Raw genomic sequence first — 18,969 nt, 5'->3', positions numbered from 1 at the left:
CTCCCCCTTTTCTAGACTTATTAAGGAGGCAGTGTTTCTTGCCCAAGACCAAAGAGTTATTGAGAAGTAGAGCCAACGTCACAACTCATGATTCCTGTGTACTAGTCTAGTGGGTAATGCACTAGAGAGATGGCACAGTGCAGGACAGAGAGGATAGTCCAGTGAGAATGATGCATGAGAGCCAATTCTGCTATTTACATGTAGTATTACTTTGGATGTAGGACTTATGCTTTCTGAAATTTAATTTGCTAAGCTATGAAATGGTAATAGTAATATCTCCACATAAGCACGGCTGGTACATAAAAGGCACTTGAATATTAGGTCCCCCTTCTGCATCTCATTGCATCTTGTCAAGCCCACATGTGCAGATGACCCACATATGCAAGATTACCTGCTAACTCAGTACCTTGGCCTCTTCTGTCCACCAGGATACAGAATGGTTTGCATTTGATGGCAGTTAACACTGTCAGTAGCTGTGAATAGCATACAGGGCTCCCTCCTACTGGTAAGAACACACTTGACTTCCAAACTAAAATCTGACAGGCCTTTTAGGGGCAATGCCAACACTTTGAAAATAAAACTCTTGAAGTTTCAACAGAAATATATTTTTATATGATAGGACAAAACCATCTGGAACTTACTGCTTACATGGATTGAAAGGGCTGTATCAACAATAGGGTTGTTATAAACCCAGGCAGGCTCCACACTGTCTCCTAAAGGGATTAGACAGGTCTCATAATGTGTTCTAGACAGAAAAAGTGACCCAAGCAGGGGCTGAATCCTTAGCTGTCATTAGTATTTTCTCATGTCAACGCCGGGATTTGAGAAGACAGAAGGAATTGACTTACTTTATATACTTGTCTGATCCTTTAGTACTTAATGAAAACTAGAATGTTTTATTTCACCCCTATGGGAAAACAGCTAAATCAGGCAGGTTGTTCCTGAAATAAAATATCAGCAATCAAAATACGCTCAAGGTCCCTTGGAAAGCAGAACATCACAGGCTTATTGGAACGTAGGTACCCCAAGCTTCTAGGTGCTGTTAACATTGTTTTATTTCCTTTATACAAAAAGTAGAAATGACAGAAAAAAACACTCTTGACAGAAAACAATACCACTGACCTGGTCTCATTGAAGAGTGGAGCCCAAACTGCCCACTGTATTGGGAAAGCAAAAGTTCAGTCAACATTAGCAAACACCCATGCAACTGATGAAAGACAAGATGGCGCCAGTGGCTTGGCGGACGTCGTGTGGGTAAGCTGAACCAATCCAATCTTAAAAAACATACATTGGCCCAATCATGCTTTTAAGCAGCATTTCTTTAGAAACAAGATATATATACAAATATCACCCAAAAATGTGTATTATATAGTCTGCTACTATAAATTTAAGGCATCCTGATATTGTTCTTCTGCTGGTGAGACATTGTTCTCATGATTCTATTTCCACAGTGGATAGTCCAGAAATTTCCAATGGTGTCCAAAGGGTGGCAATGAGAGATAAGAAAAAAGTGATTTACAAGAAGAGTTCTTTTGGCTCTGGCTCAGCATTGTGCTGTATGCTGTAGGATTTCTTCATTTTTCTACTGATGTCATTATGCCTAAGCAGAAGAAAAACCATAAAGGCTAGAATTAGATAAAACTATGGTCAAGTTACAAGACACCACCACTAAACAGCTTACCCAAAATGGAAATTATCCTCATACAAACCACACTGAAGAACACTTTAAACAATAAAAGTGATAGTCATGTAATAACACACACTTTGTGAAAACTTTTTAATTCGGCTCTGGAGTAGTTTCTCAAACATGCTGATTAGAATTCAGGCAAAATTCTAGTCAAGTGAATTTTATCCAATTCAGGTCAAAGTTTGTCAAATATAATAGTAAGGATAGTAGTGCTGGTCAAGTGGAAACAAGAGATGTTTATATTTTATTGACATGGATTCACTGTTGACATCTTTAACATCCAATAAGCTTGAGTCTTAATCGTCTAAAGAATATGCTTTATTGGGTGTGTGATTACTGTTGGAAGATCATAAATAGGTAAGTCTATGGGAAAAAGAAAAAACTAGAGAACAGCAATGCTGGTTCCTCCCCACCCCCCTCAATACTTGATACCTCAGTAAGCCTGTGGAAAGAAGCACAAGCTTAAGCCTTAGAATGGTTGTGCTTTTGAAGTGAATTCCCCTCTGGGTAGATGCATTCATTTTTAAGGGATATTACTCACATTCTGGGTATAAAAATCATCCAGTGAGAAGTCATCTCCTGAAGGTGAATGAGCCTACACATTAATACCTTATATATTATATATTATATATTATTATAGCCTTCTTGTTGCTATATCAGACAAAAACAAAGCATTTCCGGTAATGCTATTTGCTAACATGAAGATATATTTGGTTGGAGAGCCTCAAGTGGGATTTTAGTGCCTCAAAATCATGCTTGCTTACAAAGACCATGTAGTCTATTCTCAGTATTCTGGTAAATATTTGATCCTCATCACCATCTGGAAGTTCTAATTCTCACTTTACTTATTCCTCTGAATAGAACTTTATTTTTGTTAAGATTTTATTTTTTAGTAATCTCTACATCCAATGTGGGGCTCAAGCTTACAACCTAGAGATCAAGAATCATATGTTCTACCAACTGAGCCAACCTGGTACCCCTGAATAGAATTTTAAAGAGTTTTCATGAGCAAGAAAGGGAAGAAGGAAATAAAAACCTGGTTGGTTAAAAGATGTTCCAGGGACTTCCAGTTAAACATGGTGGATTAAATACACACATTCATCACCCTTTTCTTACAAAACAACACTAAAATGAAAATAGAGAAACACAAAAGGCATAATGATGTACTATATGTTGGCTAATTGAATTTTTAAAAAAGAAATAAAAAAGGCATAAACCTAAATGAATAAGGGAAGTGTGAGGGGATGATAATAGACAAAATACTAACACTATTTAAGAAACAGGAAGGTGGATGGGCATGTGGAATTGATTTAGCAGAGATGCAGAAATCTAAGCCTATGGGCAGGGAACCCAACAAACTGATTTGTGCTTCAAGATGCAGAAACTAGAAGCACCATGTATTTCTGAAGGTGACAGTAGGTGCTGAGTGGGTGTTGAAAATGGGGATTATCTGAAAAATTTTTAGAAGTAGCAGTATATATATCAGCTTACCTCTTTGACCTAATGTAGCAGGTGACTATCTCTTTCTCAATGTGAAAGAAGACTGGAGGTTACTATTTGCAAGCCATCAGCCAGAGAGACTGAATTCAGCTCAAGGAGGTGGAAACTACAAGATTAAATGAAACTCTCCCTAAGTGAGAAAGTGATAATAGAATTCTCAACCCATCTCCTACTAGTCTGATTCATGGATTCTTGGCACTCAGATTACGGGCCCCAGCAGGAGATGGGAGTTTCCTTAACTTGAGAAATCAACTGGCCAAGAGAAAAGACCTGCAAATACTGACAGGGACTTTCCCAACAAAAGTCACCCTCATCAGTGCATGTGAAGAAACATCTACCAGTCAACAAGCCTCACCCATAAAGTTAGATCTTTTATTCAGATTTAGTGAATATAAAGTCAGGGATCATCAGATATCTGAGCAAGGTGCTATTATAAAAGATAGGGACCAAAGTAAACAGAGAAATGGAAGTCAAAGTGAATAGAGATAACATATGGAGACAATGAAAACTTTATAGACATTTTTAACAAGAAAAGAAAAACTGGGAAAATGTCTGCAACCCATATTACAAAGGGTTAGTCTTCCTAATGTGTAAAATATAAAGAGCTGCTATAACTCAAAGAAGAAGACCAGAATCTCAATAAAATGAAGGATTAAAAATAGTACATTCATACAGTGAAATAATATGTAGCTATGTAAAAGAATAAAGAAACTCTTTATATACTAATACATAAAGGTGAAGGTGTTAGGTGTTGTGTGTTAGGTGAAGGTAAGAAAGGAGCAAGACTGTGTGTATTGCACACCACCTTTACTACAAAACGGAAGAAAAGAAAAAAAATATATACATTTGAATTTGATTGTAAAATTTAAGTAAGTACTGCATGTGCAATGCTACAAAAAGGAAATAAAAAGAAAACCAGCAAGATACTTTTAGGAATTAACACGATTACAGCAAAAATAAAAAATTAGAAAGATTGGAAGGTCCAAGTCAGCTCTTTCCTAAAAGAAGTAGAAAAAGCAAAAATATGGATAAAGATTAAAAAATAGTTAGAAAATCTGAGGGTTGATCCAGTGCATCCAACATTACAATGATACAGTTTCCAGAAAGAGTGAACAGAGAAATTGCAATGGAGAAAACTCTCAAAGAAATTGTACAAAAACATTTCCCAGAACTGAAACATATCGGTTGCCAGATTGAAAAAGCCTGCTGAGTGCCCACATGTTAGGAATGAAAATAGCATTATGACAAAGTATCAAGAAATCAAAATACTGGGAATAAAGAGAAAATTATAATAGCTTCCAAGGGATTAGCAATGAGCGAGGAATGGAGCTTCTCAACAGATACATTAGAAGCAAGAAGAAAATGAAACGTGTTTGAGATTCTGAAAGAAAATAATTTCCTACCTAGGATTCTATACCCAGCCAAACACACCTAATCCAGTCTGAGGGCAAGGTGGAAATGATTTCATACAGGCAAGGTCTCAAGAAATTTTGCACCCATTCATCTCCCTAGGGTGGGAAGATGTGTTTACCAAAACAAGAGCATAAACCCAAAGTGGGAAAAGACCAATTCAGGAAATAAGGTTCTACATAGGAGAAGCAGAAGGAATTCCCAGAATAATGTATGTGGGAAACTCCAGGAAGACAGCTGTATGGGACTTCCACAGAGCAGCCATCCAGACTGCGCAAGAGGAGAGAGGTTGACTCCATGAACAAACTGAGAGGCACCTAATTTGCCTGAATTCACTGAAGGAAGGTTTCTGCCTCTAGCACAGTGTTTGGAAATAAATTGTGAACTGTGAAGTCAAAATTATTTTCTCCTAAAAAAATTTAAGGTTATAATTAGAAAGGAAATGCGGTACCACATACTGCATGGACCTAGTGTGATTAATATTTAGACAGCCATAGTAATAATAAACACCAAATACGATTTAATCCCAAAGAGTGATACAATTGTATTAATAATAGTGGGAAGAGGAAATAGGTGTGTGTGTGTGTGTGTGTGTGTGTGTGTGTGTTGGGGGAGAGGGCAGTGCTGGGTGCTAAAATAGAGCTAGACAAGTTTGGTTCATCATAGAGAATATAGATTTTTGGAATATTGGCTCCATAATTTATTATCATTACTGTGTAAACTTGGGCAAGATGCATAATCTCCCTGTGCCTTGGTTTCAAATCTGCAAAATTTAATAATAACAGTATCTCCCATATTGTGTCACTGTGAAGGTTAAAACAGTTAATATGCATATGGCACCTGGAATATTCTTTGGTACACTGTAAATGCTTTGTGTTAGCTATCATTTTACTTTCTAGAGTAGAGTGCTGATAGATAACAGAGAGAATATCTGTATGAGCATATGATTTAGCAATACCAAATACTAGAGAATACATCTGAAGGTAAGCCAAGTTGTTGATTCAGGGGAGTGGGAATACAGAACAGGGTAGGCTGGGCAGAGGAGAGCCAATTTTTGTTAGAATTTTAGCATGACTATCATATATACCTATAGAGTTTTGACAAAAAATTAAATGAAAAATAAATAAAAGTTACAAAGAAAGCTTAGGCTGTAGTCTAAGGATAATATCATCTAGACATTAACAGAGTATTTCTACTTAAATATAAGGAGTGCTGTGGTCAAGACCACTAAAAAAGAACACTTTCTGCAGGATAAAACCCAGCATGATTAGAGCTGAGTGTATATTTCAGGCATTTATTTGAATAATATCAGGAAAATTCAAGCCTCCCTGAATCCTTCAATTACCTAGTCCTGAATTACCAGTATTCAAAAGAACAAAAGTGTTTGGGTAATTCTGGCATGAATTATTCAGATAATTAGCTGTTCCTTGATTTCATTTTTGGATATGAAATCACATTCTCAGTGACCAAAATTGGGAAGAAAAAAAGGCTTAAATTTAAATAACAGTTTTGCAAGTAATCTGACTTGCTGATTCATCTAGGCATAGATTCCACATTTCCATAGCCCATCGTGACCAGACAGCTATTTACTTAGAGGATTAGTTTAAAATGGTCCATGGGCAAGCATTGCATTTTCACTGATAACCAAAACGGGGAGACTTTGTTACTTTTGTGACCTCCTTCAGGACTTTCCTGAGAGCAAATCTGTAAGTCCCATCTACTACAAAATGGGATTCTGGTTCAGAGAATGAACATTGGCCCTCAAAGTACTCCCACTAAAACTCACTGCAGGTGTAGGTGGGCTTGTAATCAAAGGGCCTAGATTTATATGGAGGGCACTGTTCTTTCTTGGGATGACAGGATCAGTCGTTTTTGTTTTGTTTCTCTTTTCCTCTCTCCACTCTCCATCTCACTAAATATTTATGAAGTCTCTAGCATGTGCCAGGTACCAGGCTAGACACTGCGGGTACAGATGGGGCGTGTGGGGAGGCTGTCAAGGGTTCCCATTCTCATGAAGTTCCTCTACGTTTCATGGAGCATAGTGTGCCTTAACTGTATCCTTTTTTAATTCTCTCTGGATTCTGATCTCCTTTATGAAGTCAGCATGCCCCGTGCTGGCACAGCAAAATGCCTGGCTTAGAGTGAAAGACGTTGGTGCAGTGCGTGCACTGGCAAACCAGGGATGTGGTGTTCGGGAAGCATAATGTATCTGCACTGTTCTCAGCGTGGGGAGGAAAATCCCAAATGACTGTGGTTGGAGTGGGGATGCTTGGTGAAGGTACTGCAAGTTGTCTGGGTAAAGTCTCTATCCGGGACTTTTAAACCTCAAATGAATAGCTGCTTCTTGGCAACTGCAGCCTCAGTAAGAGTTTATAGACAGGCACTGCTCTTTTAATGTTCAGAGACACCCCTGTGGAGGCAGAGGTGGTGCACATATGACAGTAACAGGACAGTATCCCCTGTGACATTATACAGTTCAAACCTGGGCTGTGGGGGGAGGGAGGTAAAGAGGACGGGGGTGGGGCAAACGAGTTGTTTGTTCTTCAATTTTGTGATTACACTGAAACCAGGATTCACATGTTGAAAGAATGGTGGGATGCGTCTGGTTTCGAAGGAAGGTCTTTCCTCCATACCCTCCTCCTTAGAGGTTATGGCTGTTCCACACGTTCATTTCCAGCCTTCCAAGGGCTGTGCTTTAAGATTGAATGTGAGATCTTAGTTGTCATGGCTTTTTCCGTGTCTCAACTCATCATACTTTGAGACTAAGCTATGTTTCACTGTCTTCCTGCAGCAGAATATGCTTTCTCCTTTTCCAGTGGGTATATGGAGGATATGAAAAGAAACTCCATTTGCGAATCATGCTCTGGTCAACCTTGGGAACGAACCATGGCAGATTTTATAAAGAGTTTGCTAAGTTGGGCTGAGACACTGGGAGAGTCTGATCCTCTTAACTACCTCCCATAACATGAGTATTTTCCTCTTTACACAAAATTCTACTATGCAAGAGCCAACGACAATGCAAAACTGTGGCCTCTGTGGAGGAGAGCCTGCCCTTGGAGAAATGTTCACGATTGGGGTCTCCTCTCCCCTCCAAGTCCTAGGGACAAAAAGCTCCAGTATGAAATATGGGGTTTCCCTCTGAAACTAATATGAACATTAAGGAGGCAGAAGTGAGAGTGGGAGGGACGAGAGTTGTGCAGGGAACATAGGACCTGGAGACACAAGGGAGAAGTGGAGGGAAAGGAGACCAGGTGGGTTCTAGGGGTTTCTGGAGTAGAGGAAGGCACCTCGGGGGACTGGTATCAACTCCTACTGATGGACTGGCTCTAGACCCCAGTATATTAGAGAGGAACATACACTTGAGATCAGGGCTTAGAAGTCGAAACTATAGTTTTAATTGGCAATAATGCTAATGTCTGTAATCACTAAATCCCCTTTTCGTATTAGCACTTAAACCAACTTTTCTGAACTCTTCTGAACTGTTACATTGGAGGAGGACTGTGTTGGCCCTGGGGAGGTCCCTCTAGAACTAAGTCATCAACATGTATCAGAGAGCCGTGATAACATAATGACGACCAAGTAATTACACATTCCTTCAAGAATGCTTAAAAAGCATATGGGTTAAAAATTAATACTCGAAGGTAAACAATTAGAGACAAGATTAGGGTTAGTGTGATATCCTGACAGTAAGCACATAAATGTGTTTGTGTGTGTGTGTGTGTGTGTGTGCATGTACATGCGTGCTGGTGGGGGTGGGCACTGGGCACCCTGAACTCGACGCCCTACTGGGGTCACCTCATATCACCTCGGGCCAAATATACCACTCCTATTAAAGTGGTTATTGAACAACCTTGACATCTATGCAAAATATCTAATACTAACTCTTGGCTCTGGATGTATAATTTCCCATGTGGCTAATTCCTTGGCAATAAAACCCACACTTATGGTGTTTATTACTTGATGTCTTTTTAAGAAGTCTTCTCTCGTGTGGGTGCTAGGACTCGGGTTTCAGGCCACAGGGTCATAGTGATCAGGGAGGGTGTGACTAGTGGTACCCAGGGGGATAATGCCCTCTGCCTCTTAGTAGCTGGATTCAAAGCCCACTTCATGTTACAGGTCTTGCTTAGACTTAAACTCTGGGAAATTAATGTCTTATTGGCATTTTAAGACAAGGAATTGCAAACATTCCCTTAGAGTTGTAATAACTCAAAACCAACTTGTCCTTGATAAGAAAAAGTAAAGATAAATCTGCTTGTTATAAACAAAGTCGTCCTCTGCACTCAGAACACGCTGGGAAAGCTGTCCAAAGTAATGGAGTTGGATCTAATTTTAAAGGGCATTGAAAAGAAATTTAGATTCTTTGCTATCAAGCTGTGACCAATTTAGGAAAATAAATAGCAAACAGAACCCCCACACAGAGGTGATATTCTTTAAAATGTATTTTTTGCCCATATTTTTCCCTTACCAGGAAAAATAAACACTTCTTAGGAACTAAAATGTGACTCCAGCATATGCCTGCACTTTGTTCCAGGGCTCCACTCTTTCTCCCAGGGCCATAGTGATCGGGCCTTTCGGTGGCATAATGTTTAGCCATTATGCTAACTCCAACCCAATGATTGCTCTTGGTTTCCAAAGGTACATAATCCTGGGGAAACTCTGCTGTCCAAGCCTTTAGCATTCATGTAAATGCTTGGGCTAAGATATGGAGGCATCACTGAGGGATGAACACCTAGGTTCCTTTTTATATTGTATCTCTCTGTGGGATGTTCCTTCTCTGGGTCCTCTAGGCAAAAGGAAGCAAGCACTAGAGTCAATGAGATGTTTTTCACACCCATGATCTCCAGCTAGTGTTGATTTTTCCGAGGGAGCTTCATTTCCATGACAGCCATCCCTCCTTATCTTATCTAAGGAGTGAACGTGGGCCAGTTCTCTCTGCCTCTGTGTAATTGTGAGTGAATCTGAGAAACCTCCCCTCTCTAGCGTGAGCAAACGATGACTCTTCACTTTCTCTGGAACACATGTTAAGCTGAAACCATGATCAAGCAGGGGTTAATTATAAGGTAGGGAGGGGAAGGGTTCAGGATTGCTTATTTAAATACACTGAGTATTTTTAATTTCGGGTTTCTGTTTACCGCTGAAATCAAACTCTGTTAATCCATAAAGCCAGTGACTCTGAGGTTCAAAGCTTAGCCTTCCGAAGGACTGCTCCCTAAACTGAGTAGAAAGTATTAACCGAGGGTTGGATAGCTCAGTAGCCCTAAAGCCTCAATTGGTCTCTTTTATAATTATTTTATAGAGGACTGTTCAGCTTTGTTCTTTTGCTTGTGAAAAGACAGGATGAAGTATTTCTGGCAGGACAATCTACTGTGATGCTTGCTGTCTTACTTCCAGGTACCGCGAGAACCTTCGAGAGATGAGAGGCGTTCTTCTCCCTCCCAAGAGTCTGCCAAGTCTTTGGTCTGTCTTTCCTGAAGGTACTGTTGGTGACTTCTGTTTAAGGACAAAAACCCAGAATTTTCCAGGTACCAGAGGACACACCCAAGCTCACCTGAGACTGAGAAGGGTAGGGGGCTGGGGAGGTTGAGAGAAAGAGAGGGAGGACCTGTACCCATATCTGGGACGGGAAAGAACATTTTTTTTTTTTCTATTTCCTTCCTACCTCAGGTGTTGGACCCAGAACTGGCCAAGATTCCCTGCCCTGGGGTGGCCAGAAGTAGCCCAGACTCCAGCACCATGCAAGCCTGACCCAAGCTGAATGCTGGTGACCAGTAAATACCTAAGTTCCAAGGTGCTTCCTTGGATGTACTGAATTAATGAGACCTCCGGGGTACTCCCTGAAGTGACTGAGATATGCTTTCCTCTAGGCTGACCAGAGAGCTGGAGCAGATTAAATTTGACTTACAGGGATGGGGGGAGGGGGGAAGAGTGACGTTTCTTGCTCCTTAGTATTCTGGACTGAAGTTGATGCTCACAACACTACCCCCCTCCCCCGTTGGGGTGTGTTTATCATTACAGACAAACATATACACATTTGCAAAAACACTGCAGAGGATTTGGGGGAGGGTGCCGCAAGGTGTGCTATATTTTTCTTTTAATTTAAATACTTATATTAAAGCAAGCCTGAGGGACACCTGGGTGGCTCAGTGCATCTGCCTCCGGCCCTGGAGTCCCAGGATCGAGGCCCACATCGGGCTCCCTGAATGGAGCCTGCTTTTCCTTCTGCCTGTGTCTCTGCCTCTCTCTCTCTCTCTCTCTGTGTGTGTCTCTCATGAATAAATAAATAAAATCTTAAAAAAAAAATAAAGCAAGCTCGAATGACTTAAAAGAGACAGTCTCCCTTAAAATGTATTCTGGGGGGTTTCTTCAGCAAGATGCCAGTCTTGGAGCATTGAGAGCGGGAACTCGCCCTCCACTCCTTCCTTTTCCTGCTTCTGGGGGTGTTGGGGCGAGCCATTCACATTTCCCTGGGGGGCAGGGGAGGAAAGAAAGCAGAAGGACTTTGCCCAGGGAGGCGCCTGGGCCACTGGGGACCTTTGAAGATGATCCTTTCCTGTGCACAGCCCATGCATTTTGAAGCATAACCATTCTGTCTGGGGCGGCCCCGGGCCGGGTGCGCCGCGGGGCATGGGGGTGCCTGCGTTCAGCTAGAGCAACTTCAGGATGGCAGGGCCCTGCTTCTCCTGCGCTCGGTGATGAAAGGAGCTTTCAGTCTGGGATCAGCAACGAAAGAAAACCTCAACTCTGCTTCACAGCTCCGATTCTGATCAGAGATCGACTCCGTCTGCCCGGGACAGGAAATTTAATGTCTATACTTACTTGGTACTTGACTCCATTAAAACAAAGCCTGAAAGCCAAAGTCAACCCGGAGACGCAGCCTGTTTGTAAGCTGAGTAGACTCCTCTGCTGCTGGAATAAAGCCCCGCCAATCGGGCGCTTGGTCCCTTTCTAAGGCCCCATTATAAGACTGGCTGCTTCTACTGGGGGGGGGGGGTGGTGGTGGGGAAAGGGGCATTTTCTTCTTTCTTGGTATCAGCTCCTGCCAAGGCTGCTCTGGTACTGTGATTTAAAAAGGTGAGGCTACTGGAAGCACAGGCATGCCGCTGCCGAGGCACCCGCTAGCACCACGTACCGTGCATGGTTACGCCGAGGCTCTTCGGTCAGCAGGTTAGAAGAGAGGGTGACGCAGCTGCCGTACATCTCCTAGAGAGGTGCAATTAAACATCATCTGAAAACATGCAACAAAAGCTCGGCGCATGCACACGACTCAGTCAACAGGAGGCACGCAAGGAAGCAGATTAGCAGACAGAAGCTTCACACATAGTTTAAGAGGCACAGGGAGCTGCTGAGATCATTCTTGCCCTCCTAAGTGACAGCACCCATTAAGTTACCTGGGAAAGTCTTATTTGAGCAGGTAAGGCTGGACATGTGACACCCAAAGGGGCTGGCGTTTGGGGGCACGGGTGTGACTTTTCTGGCTGAAATGCATACCCGCTGAAGTCCTTTACAACAAAGACAATTCATGCTGGAAATCACCGTGGAGTTAAAACTGGCATTAATCAGAGAGATTATTAACTAATGCTCCAGTTTGATATTAAAAAGGAATCTGGACAGATCTTAAGCCTCCCTGTAATGGAATTTTACTTTATGGCAAATAACTGCTTATGCAGGTTGTGACTGCCTAGATTGCAAGGATGGATATTCTGGGTCCTTCCATTCCTCAGAGTTGCACATTTTGGTTGCTACACTGTTTTTTTGGGGGGCGGGGGGAGGATCACATGGGATACAGAGAGCACACAGGAAACATTGCCTATACAGATGTTCGTATCTCTTATTCACTGGTTCTAAACCACAGATTATAGTGCATGGTTTTCCAGAAAATGCAATTATAAAATGTAGTTTCATGGCCCACTCTGCCATCCCTCATGTACTGAGCGCTTCAGACCACTATAGCATTATCCTGATCAACGCTTAGGGGTTTGTGTTGTAAAATGCCAATGCGGAGGTCCCTGTGGTGTATTCATTTCAAAGGTCATTCCAAAGTTGAGTACTTAAATCTTTAGAAACAGAGTATCTCTTTATGTGCTCTTTAACTGCCTTTGGGAATAAACTCTTGCCAGGGAAGAATCAGTGCCAAGGAAGATTTCACATCGACTGGTGGTCTGACCTTGTAGACATGCCTCTCAGTTTAGGAGTCCTAACCCTCAAGGATCAAACTATTTAGGGCAACCAGGGGACCAGAATATGATGTCCTATGATGTAATCTTTCTTTCTCAGAGTGTTTTCCAAAGGAAGAGCAAAGCATATATACCGTAATGTGACACATCTCATCAGAAAACACATGCAGTTGGTTTTCCACGCATCCCTTTGGGATTTTTCTGGGGATTCCCTCAAGGTGGCAAAGGTCAACAATCTGTAGCGTTAGGAATAGCACAGTGAATTCAAAAGCAAAAAAAAAGAGATATTCTCCAAATAGCACTCACCGCCTTATTCTTTCCTTTGCTAGCAGAGCTCACAGGATTTCCCTTGGCATCTGTGGTCTTCCTTCCAAGTGAGGTTAAGGGCAGCGTGGATGTTTTCAGCTGGTTGGCTGCCTGGTAGTTATTATTATTGTTCTGGTTGCCACTGAGTGTCTCCATGATAGATCGGAAGGTTCCAAAAGGCCTTTTCAGTTGGTCCCCTGATTCACTACTTGTGGAGGTCCTCTGGAGGGTCCTGCCTTTGTCTTTGTCTTTCTCCCCATTTAGCTCAAGGCTAGGTTGTCCCATCTGCACCACAGGCTCCTCAAAGGTAACTCTGAGTTTCAAGTTCTGGGATGTCCGGCGCTTGGAAGATGGAGACTTGAGGGCACTCTTGGGGCTCGTGGCCACTTTCTGGGCAGCAGTGCTGTCAGGGCTGGGCTGAGTAGGGTCTCCCGGGGACTGGCTTGGGGGAGTGGTCCCTGAGCCGGGACACTGGGCTTCCACATCAGGTTCGCTGCTCTCTGAGGTGGGAGATGGGCTATGACCATCCAGAGACTTGGAGGCCTTGATGCCAAAAGGAAACCTACGTCCCGACGCCGAGGTGTGTTTCTTTATCATCAGGTGTAAGCTTTCTGCGCTGTCCACACTCTCCACGCTTCCCACGATGGGCTGCGGTCGGGGCCTGTCAGCCTTCCTCACAGGCGTGCTCTTGGGGTCCTCAGAGGTGTTGGAATCCGTGTCAGACTCACTCAGGGAGCGCTGCATCAGCTGCCTTAGCCGAGCTAATTTCAGTTCCCTCTTCTCTGCTGGGATCTTCTTTGAGTTTCTGGAGGAAGCTTGTGCATCCTGGAATTCTAAGGACAGCTTTTCCTGGGTGCAGACACTCTCTGAGATATCTTTTCCCAGTAACTGGCGGAGAATTTTGTCAGAATCCTCATCTTTCACCTTGGCTCTAGCTCGACTGGATGCTGACAGGCTTCCGAGAACCTGAATCCCTTCTTGGACTCCTGGTTTGCCTTTGGCTACAGACTCATCATCCACATCTGGAGGTTTCCACTGGGACCTTCTGGAAGCTGGGGAGGATGGTGAACTAAAAGATGATGAAGAACATATGAGGTTTATTTTCTATCACTGATTTCCTTCACTGCCACAAACGACTTACAACAAATCAACAGGGCAGGACTACGAATAATCCCTGAATGTCTGTGCAGATCAATCTGCAAATACTCTGTAGTGCCAACCATGGCCAACGTATAGTGCTTCGCACCTAATGCCATGACGCTAAATTTGTCTACCATTTGATTGTTTATGCAGCAATTTTGTGCAAATTTTATCCATTTTTCTCATTTTCAACGATCTTATAAACCTACATACATCCTTATTCCTATCTCACAGATGAAGAAATGAAGGGATCTGAAAGATCCCTTCATTCCAGGATGCACGTGACTTGCCTACAATCAGGAATGAAGAAATGGCAGAGCCAGAGATGAACCGAGGTCTTCTGACTTTAGGTCCAAAGCCTTCTCCCCCTGTATGGTCTCAATTCCTTTCCTCTTTATAAAAATACAATACTGTTGTCTTCATAAAGATATTTTTTCTACAACTCCAAAAGAAGGCTCAGAGATTAAAGATCACTAAGAACTCTCACCATTCCTACTCCTGATATTACCTGGGTGAGGAAAGGAGTGATTCTGATTTCTGGGCTTCTAGAAGTTGCTGGAGCTGGTTCTGCAGTGTGACACGTTCCACTGTCTGTCTAGGAAAAACAAACAGAAACATATAAGTTCTTTGACACCCAGCCAATACTATAAATGAGTAGGTATAAACCTTTACATGATTGCTTGCAATGAATAGCAACAAATCCCAAAATCTTACACATATGTGCATATTTTTCATCCTTAGAGTGCAAAAATTTTCCTAGGGAAACAACAGAGTACCCAAAAGGATGCTTATTATTTATATTAGCAAAAAACTGTAAGCAACCTAAATGCTCATCAACAAGACTAAGTGAATAATTTAGTTATTTCCACAAAGGCAGCTATTAAAATGATAATACATTTCAGTATCTACAACATAGAAAATGCTTCCCTATTATATGTGCATATATAAAGTACACTTTATGTATACATATACATACATATATTAAGTAAAAAAGGAGTTACAAAATACTGTGTGTAATATAATATTTTAAAGAAATCTTTCTATATAACACATATATATTATTTGTAACATATATACTTCTATTATATTTATATATATTATGTACTCTTTCTAAATTGTTTAAGTCTTTAATTGAATTAATTTAGTGATCAGAAAAGAGCAAAATAAAACAACACAACTATTTCTGTACTAGGTAAAAACAATTAAATAACTTGGTATTTTCTTACATGAAGGGAAGCACAGTATAGCAACACTCAATTTGTTCTGGAGATTAAAGTATGTGAATACAATGTGCTTTAAATTTAAGAAAATAAATTAAAAGCCACAGGTTAGAGAAATTGAAATCTGTTTAGAAAGCATATTACAGGATTTGAGAAAATCAAAGCCAACTGATTCTGACTCATAGAGGAATAAGCAGTATTTACTGACCTCTAGTATCAGGGTGGTGATCCCCCCTCAAAGATATCTATCATGTTCTAATCCCTGGAAGGTAGGACTATGCTACCCTTTGTGGCAAAAGTGAATTAGTGTTGCAGGTAGAATTAAGGTTTACCAGCTGATAAAAAAAACAGGGAGATTATCCTGGGTTATTACTATTATGGGTTATGCAATCTAATCACAAATCTTTAACATTGAGGGGGAGGTAGAAGATGAGGTCAGAGACAACTCAAAGTGTGAAGACTTGATCTGTGGTTGCTGGCTCTGAAGATGAAGGAAGGGGCCATGGGCCAAGAAATACACTGGCCTCTAGGGGTTGGCAGTGATCCTTTGCTGACAGCCGCAAAAGAAGGGGACCTTGATCTTATGATCATAAGGAACTGATTCTGCAACCACCCTACCCTAGAGCCTCCAGAAGGAGTGTTCCATGTGGACATCTCAATTTTAATCTGGAGACCCATTCTGGCCTTTGTACCCATAGAGCTGTAAGATGCATTTGTGTTATTTTAAGCTGCTAGGTGTGTGGTAATTTGTTACAGGAATAGAAAACTAATACAATTAGCAGCAAAACAGTAGGCCCTCTCCTGAGCCAGGACATAGAACTAAATGAATGACTTGCAAGTGTTCTGTTTGTTTGTTTTACAGAGACAGTGTGTGTCAACAAACATGTGGTGCCTGAGTGGGTTGCAGGGGTGGGGGAGGAGCAGAGGGAGAGAGGGAATTTCAAAAAGGCTCCCCACTGAGCATGAGCCCAACACGGGCTTGATCTCACAACCCTGAGATCATGACCTGAGCTGAAATCAAGAATTGGACACTTAACCAACTGAACCACCCAAGTGCCCTGAGTCACAAGGGTTCTTCAAATGACTGCCAGACCTTAAATCCAGGCCTGAAGAAGCCCAGTGTTCTTCTCACCAAGTGTCACCATACATATTCAACAACCATTGGCTGTCTAAATCTAATTCTGTGAGGTCACACTGGGATGACACCCTTCCATCTCCCCCAAATACTCTGTTTTTCAGACGTGGTCAGTCTTACTCCTAACATTTAATCCCTAAGATAAGAAAAGTCTGTGATTACAATTTATCTCACTCATTCTGTGACTCACCTGCTGAAAACTTATCTACAGAAGGAGACAGCAAACTTTTCCCTAAAGGGTCAAATAGTAAATATTTTAGGCTTATGATCATATGAGTCATATGCATAAAACAGTAGGCCCTCTCCTGAGCCAGGACAAGTCATACGATCTGTGTCATAACTACTCAACTCTGCTTTTGTAGAGTGAAATCAACCGTACGTGATAGGTAAATGAATGTGTGTGTTGCTGGGTTCCAATAAAACTATTTAAAATAATCAGACAGTGGGCCAGATTTGGCCCATAGTCTATAGTCTGCTAACCCTAAAGAATAAGAACATTCTACTTTTCTCACTTTGCAAGCTGGTATTACAAGTCAAGTTTTTTTTAAAAAAATAGTGAGGGGCTAGAGCAGATCAAGCAAGATTATGGTTTACAGTAAAAGGATTTATTAGGTGTCAAAGTGAATTATGATACTGTTAAGAAAACTATTTGGTGCCAATTGGGTTAACTGCAGATCAGAATTCCAGGTATGAATGGGGAATAAAAAAAGGACTCTACTCTCTCTAGATTCTACAGAGGCCCTCAGCAAGGACTGCCCAATTTTAAATGTGTGATCATGTGAAATACGAATTTTTAAAAGTATACAGACCGTGTGAACATATGTGGGCATATGTCTAGTCTGCTAGGGCCACCATAGCCAAGTATCACCACAGCTGGGGGCTTAGACAACCGAGATTTATTTTCTCATAGCTCTGGAGGCTAGAAGTCTGAGACCAAGGTGTGGGCAATGCTGGTTCTCTCTGAGGGCTGTGAGGGAGGCTGTTCCGTGCTTCTCTCCTTGTTGCCCATGGTTTGCTGGCAATCTTTAGCATTCTTTGGCTTGTAGATGCATCACTCTGATCCCTGACTTCATGTTCACATGGTGTTCCCCCTGTGTGTGTGTGTGTGTGTGTATCTACATTTAAATTTCCCCCTTACAACAATGCCAGTGATACTGGATTTGGGCACGCCTGAACGACCTCACTTTAATTTGACTCCTTCTATAAAGACTTTATCTCCAAATAAGCGGATATTCTGATGTACTCCAAACTACTCTTGCTGGGGTGGGGGGCAATAATTCAATCTGTAATATCTTGGCTTATACATTAGGACTGCTAATGGAGCTAAAGGTTGCCATTTTTTAAACAGTAATTACATTTATTAACAAGTTTTTTTAAAAGATTTATGTATTTATTAGAGAGACACAGACAGAGCATGAGCAGGGGGTAGGGGCAGAGGGAGAAGCAGACAACCCCTCAGCAGGGAGCCTGATGTGGGGGCTCAATCCCAGGTCCCCAGGATCATGATCTGAGCTGAAGGAAGATGCTTAACTGACTGAGCCATCCAGGCACCCCAGTAATTATGTTTATTAACTATAAAGATTCAGTAAAGGTACTCTAATAGGAAAAGGCACTCTGGACTGCCTCTCAGAATTTTGGACTGGAAGAACTCACGTTTTTCATCCCTGCTCCTGGACCTTTCTGTGTTGTCTGTGCCCTGCAGTCTGAAGGACACAGGGTCAGGTGGTTATCCTAAGTGGACTTCTCCATTCACTTCTAATTCTGCCAATATCCTTGGAGGCACACAGTAAGTCAAAGACCAGGGTCTCCAGCGCAACCTGTAACTGTCTACAGCATTTAGCTCTGGAGACAACGGAAGAACTGTTATCTATTAGTGTACATGTGTACTTTATTCTGGGCTCATCAACAGAGAGGGCAGCCAAGACCCTGACCTTGAATAATTCACCAATAAAGCAGCTCATGAGGAGCTTGCAGGCTCCATGGTACAGAGACTGAGGACAGTGTTTTGTGATTTTTCTTCTGAGTATGAATATTTAGGGAAAAAACCCCATTCTATTGGATTTTTTAAAGCTCCTCTGAACGTCCATACACTACACGGGGGGGGGGGGGGGGGATGGATACTGCTACAACGTTTCTGGAAGGGTATTAGGCAACATCTATCCACATTTTAAATGTGTATGTCCTGCATTTTAGCAATTGCCTTTCTAGGAACTTAGCTTTAGAGATGCTTACACATGCACAGAAAGACATATGCACGAGTATGTTCACTGTGGAAAGGTAACCTACTGAGTTGTGAGGTGGCATGTATTTTCCCTTCAACTGCATTAAGTCCTTGAAGCTCACTTAGCTCACCTACCCTAGGGGAGTTTTGTGTAACTGGACAGAGGACACTTGGAG

General features: G+C 41.9%; 1 protein-coding gene and 1 long non-coding RNA gene across 4 annotated transcripts in view; one reads left to right on the top strand and one right to left on the bottom strand.

The window, feature by feature from the left end:
- Positions 1-589: 589 nt before the first annotated feature.
- The window catches only part of LOC112650533 (synuclein alpha interacting protein), a 74,364-nt gene continuing 55,984 nt past the window's right edge, over positions 590-18,969 (bottom strand). For 2 of the 3 annotated variants that reach the window (XM_035696860.2, XM_049115996.1), the window contains 4 exons: positions 14,726-14,812; positions 13,078-14,146; positions 11,727-11,797; positions 590-1,600 (listed from right to left, as the gene is read on the bottom strand). In XM_035696860.2, the coding sequence (XP_035552753.1) occupies positions 1,516-1,600; positions 11,727-11,797; positions 13,078-14,146; positions 14,726-14,812 (1,312 nt within the window). In that variant the 3' untranslated portion in view covers positions 590-1,515. The remainder of the gene's footprint in view (positions 1,601-11,726; positions 11,798-13,077; positions 14,147-14,725; positions 14,813-18,969) is intronic. The other variant, XM_035696862.2, reaches the window with a different exon arrangement.
- Positions 9,549-10,989, top strand: LOC112650536 (uncharacterized). Its single transcript, XR_003130263.3, has 3 exons — positions 9,549-9,657; positions 9,989-10,119; positions 10,262-10,989. It is a non-coding gene; the product is annotated as an uncharacterized LOC112650536 (long non-coding RNA).

The sequence above is a fragment of the Canis lupus genome, chromosome 11 (genome assembly GCF_003254725.2).
Source record: "Canis lupus dingo isolate Sandy chromosome 11, ASM325472v2, whole genome shotgun sequence".
Lineage (NCBI taxonomy): Eukaryota > Metazoa > Chordata > Mammalia > Carnivora > Canidae > Canis > Canis lupus.
Note: the sequence above shows the minus strand (reverse complement) of the source record. Positions and strands in the feature narration are given on the sequence as shown.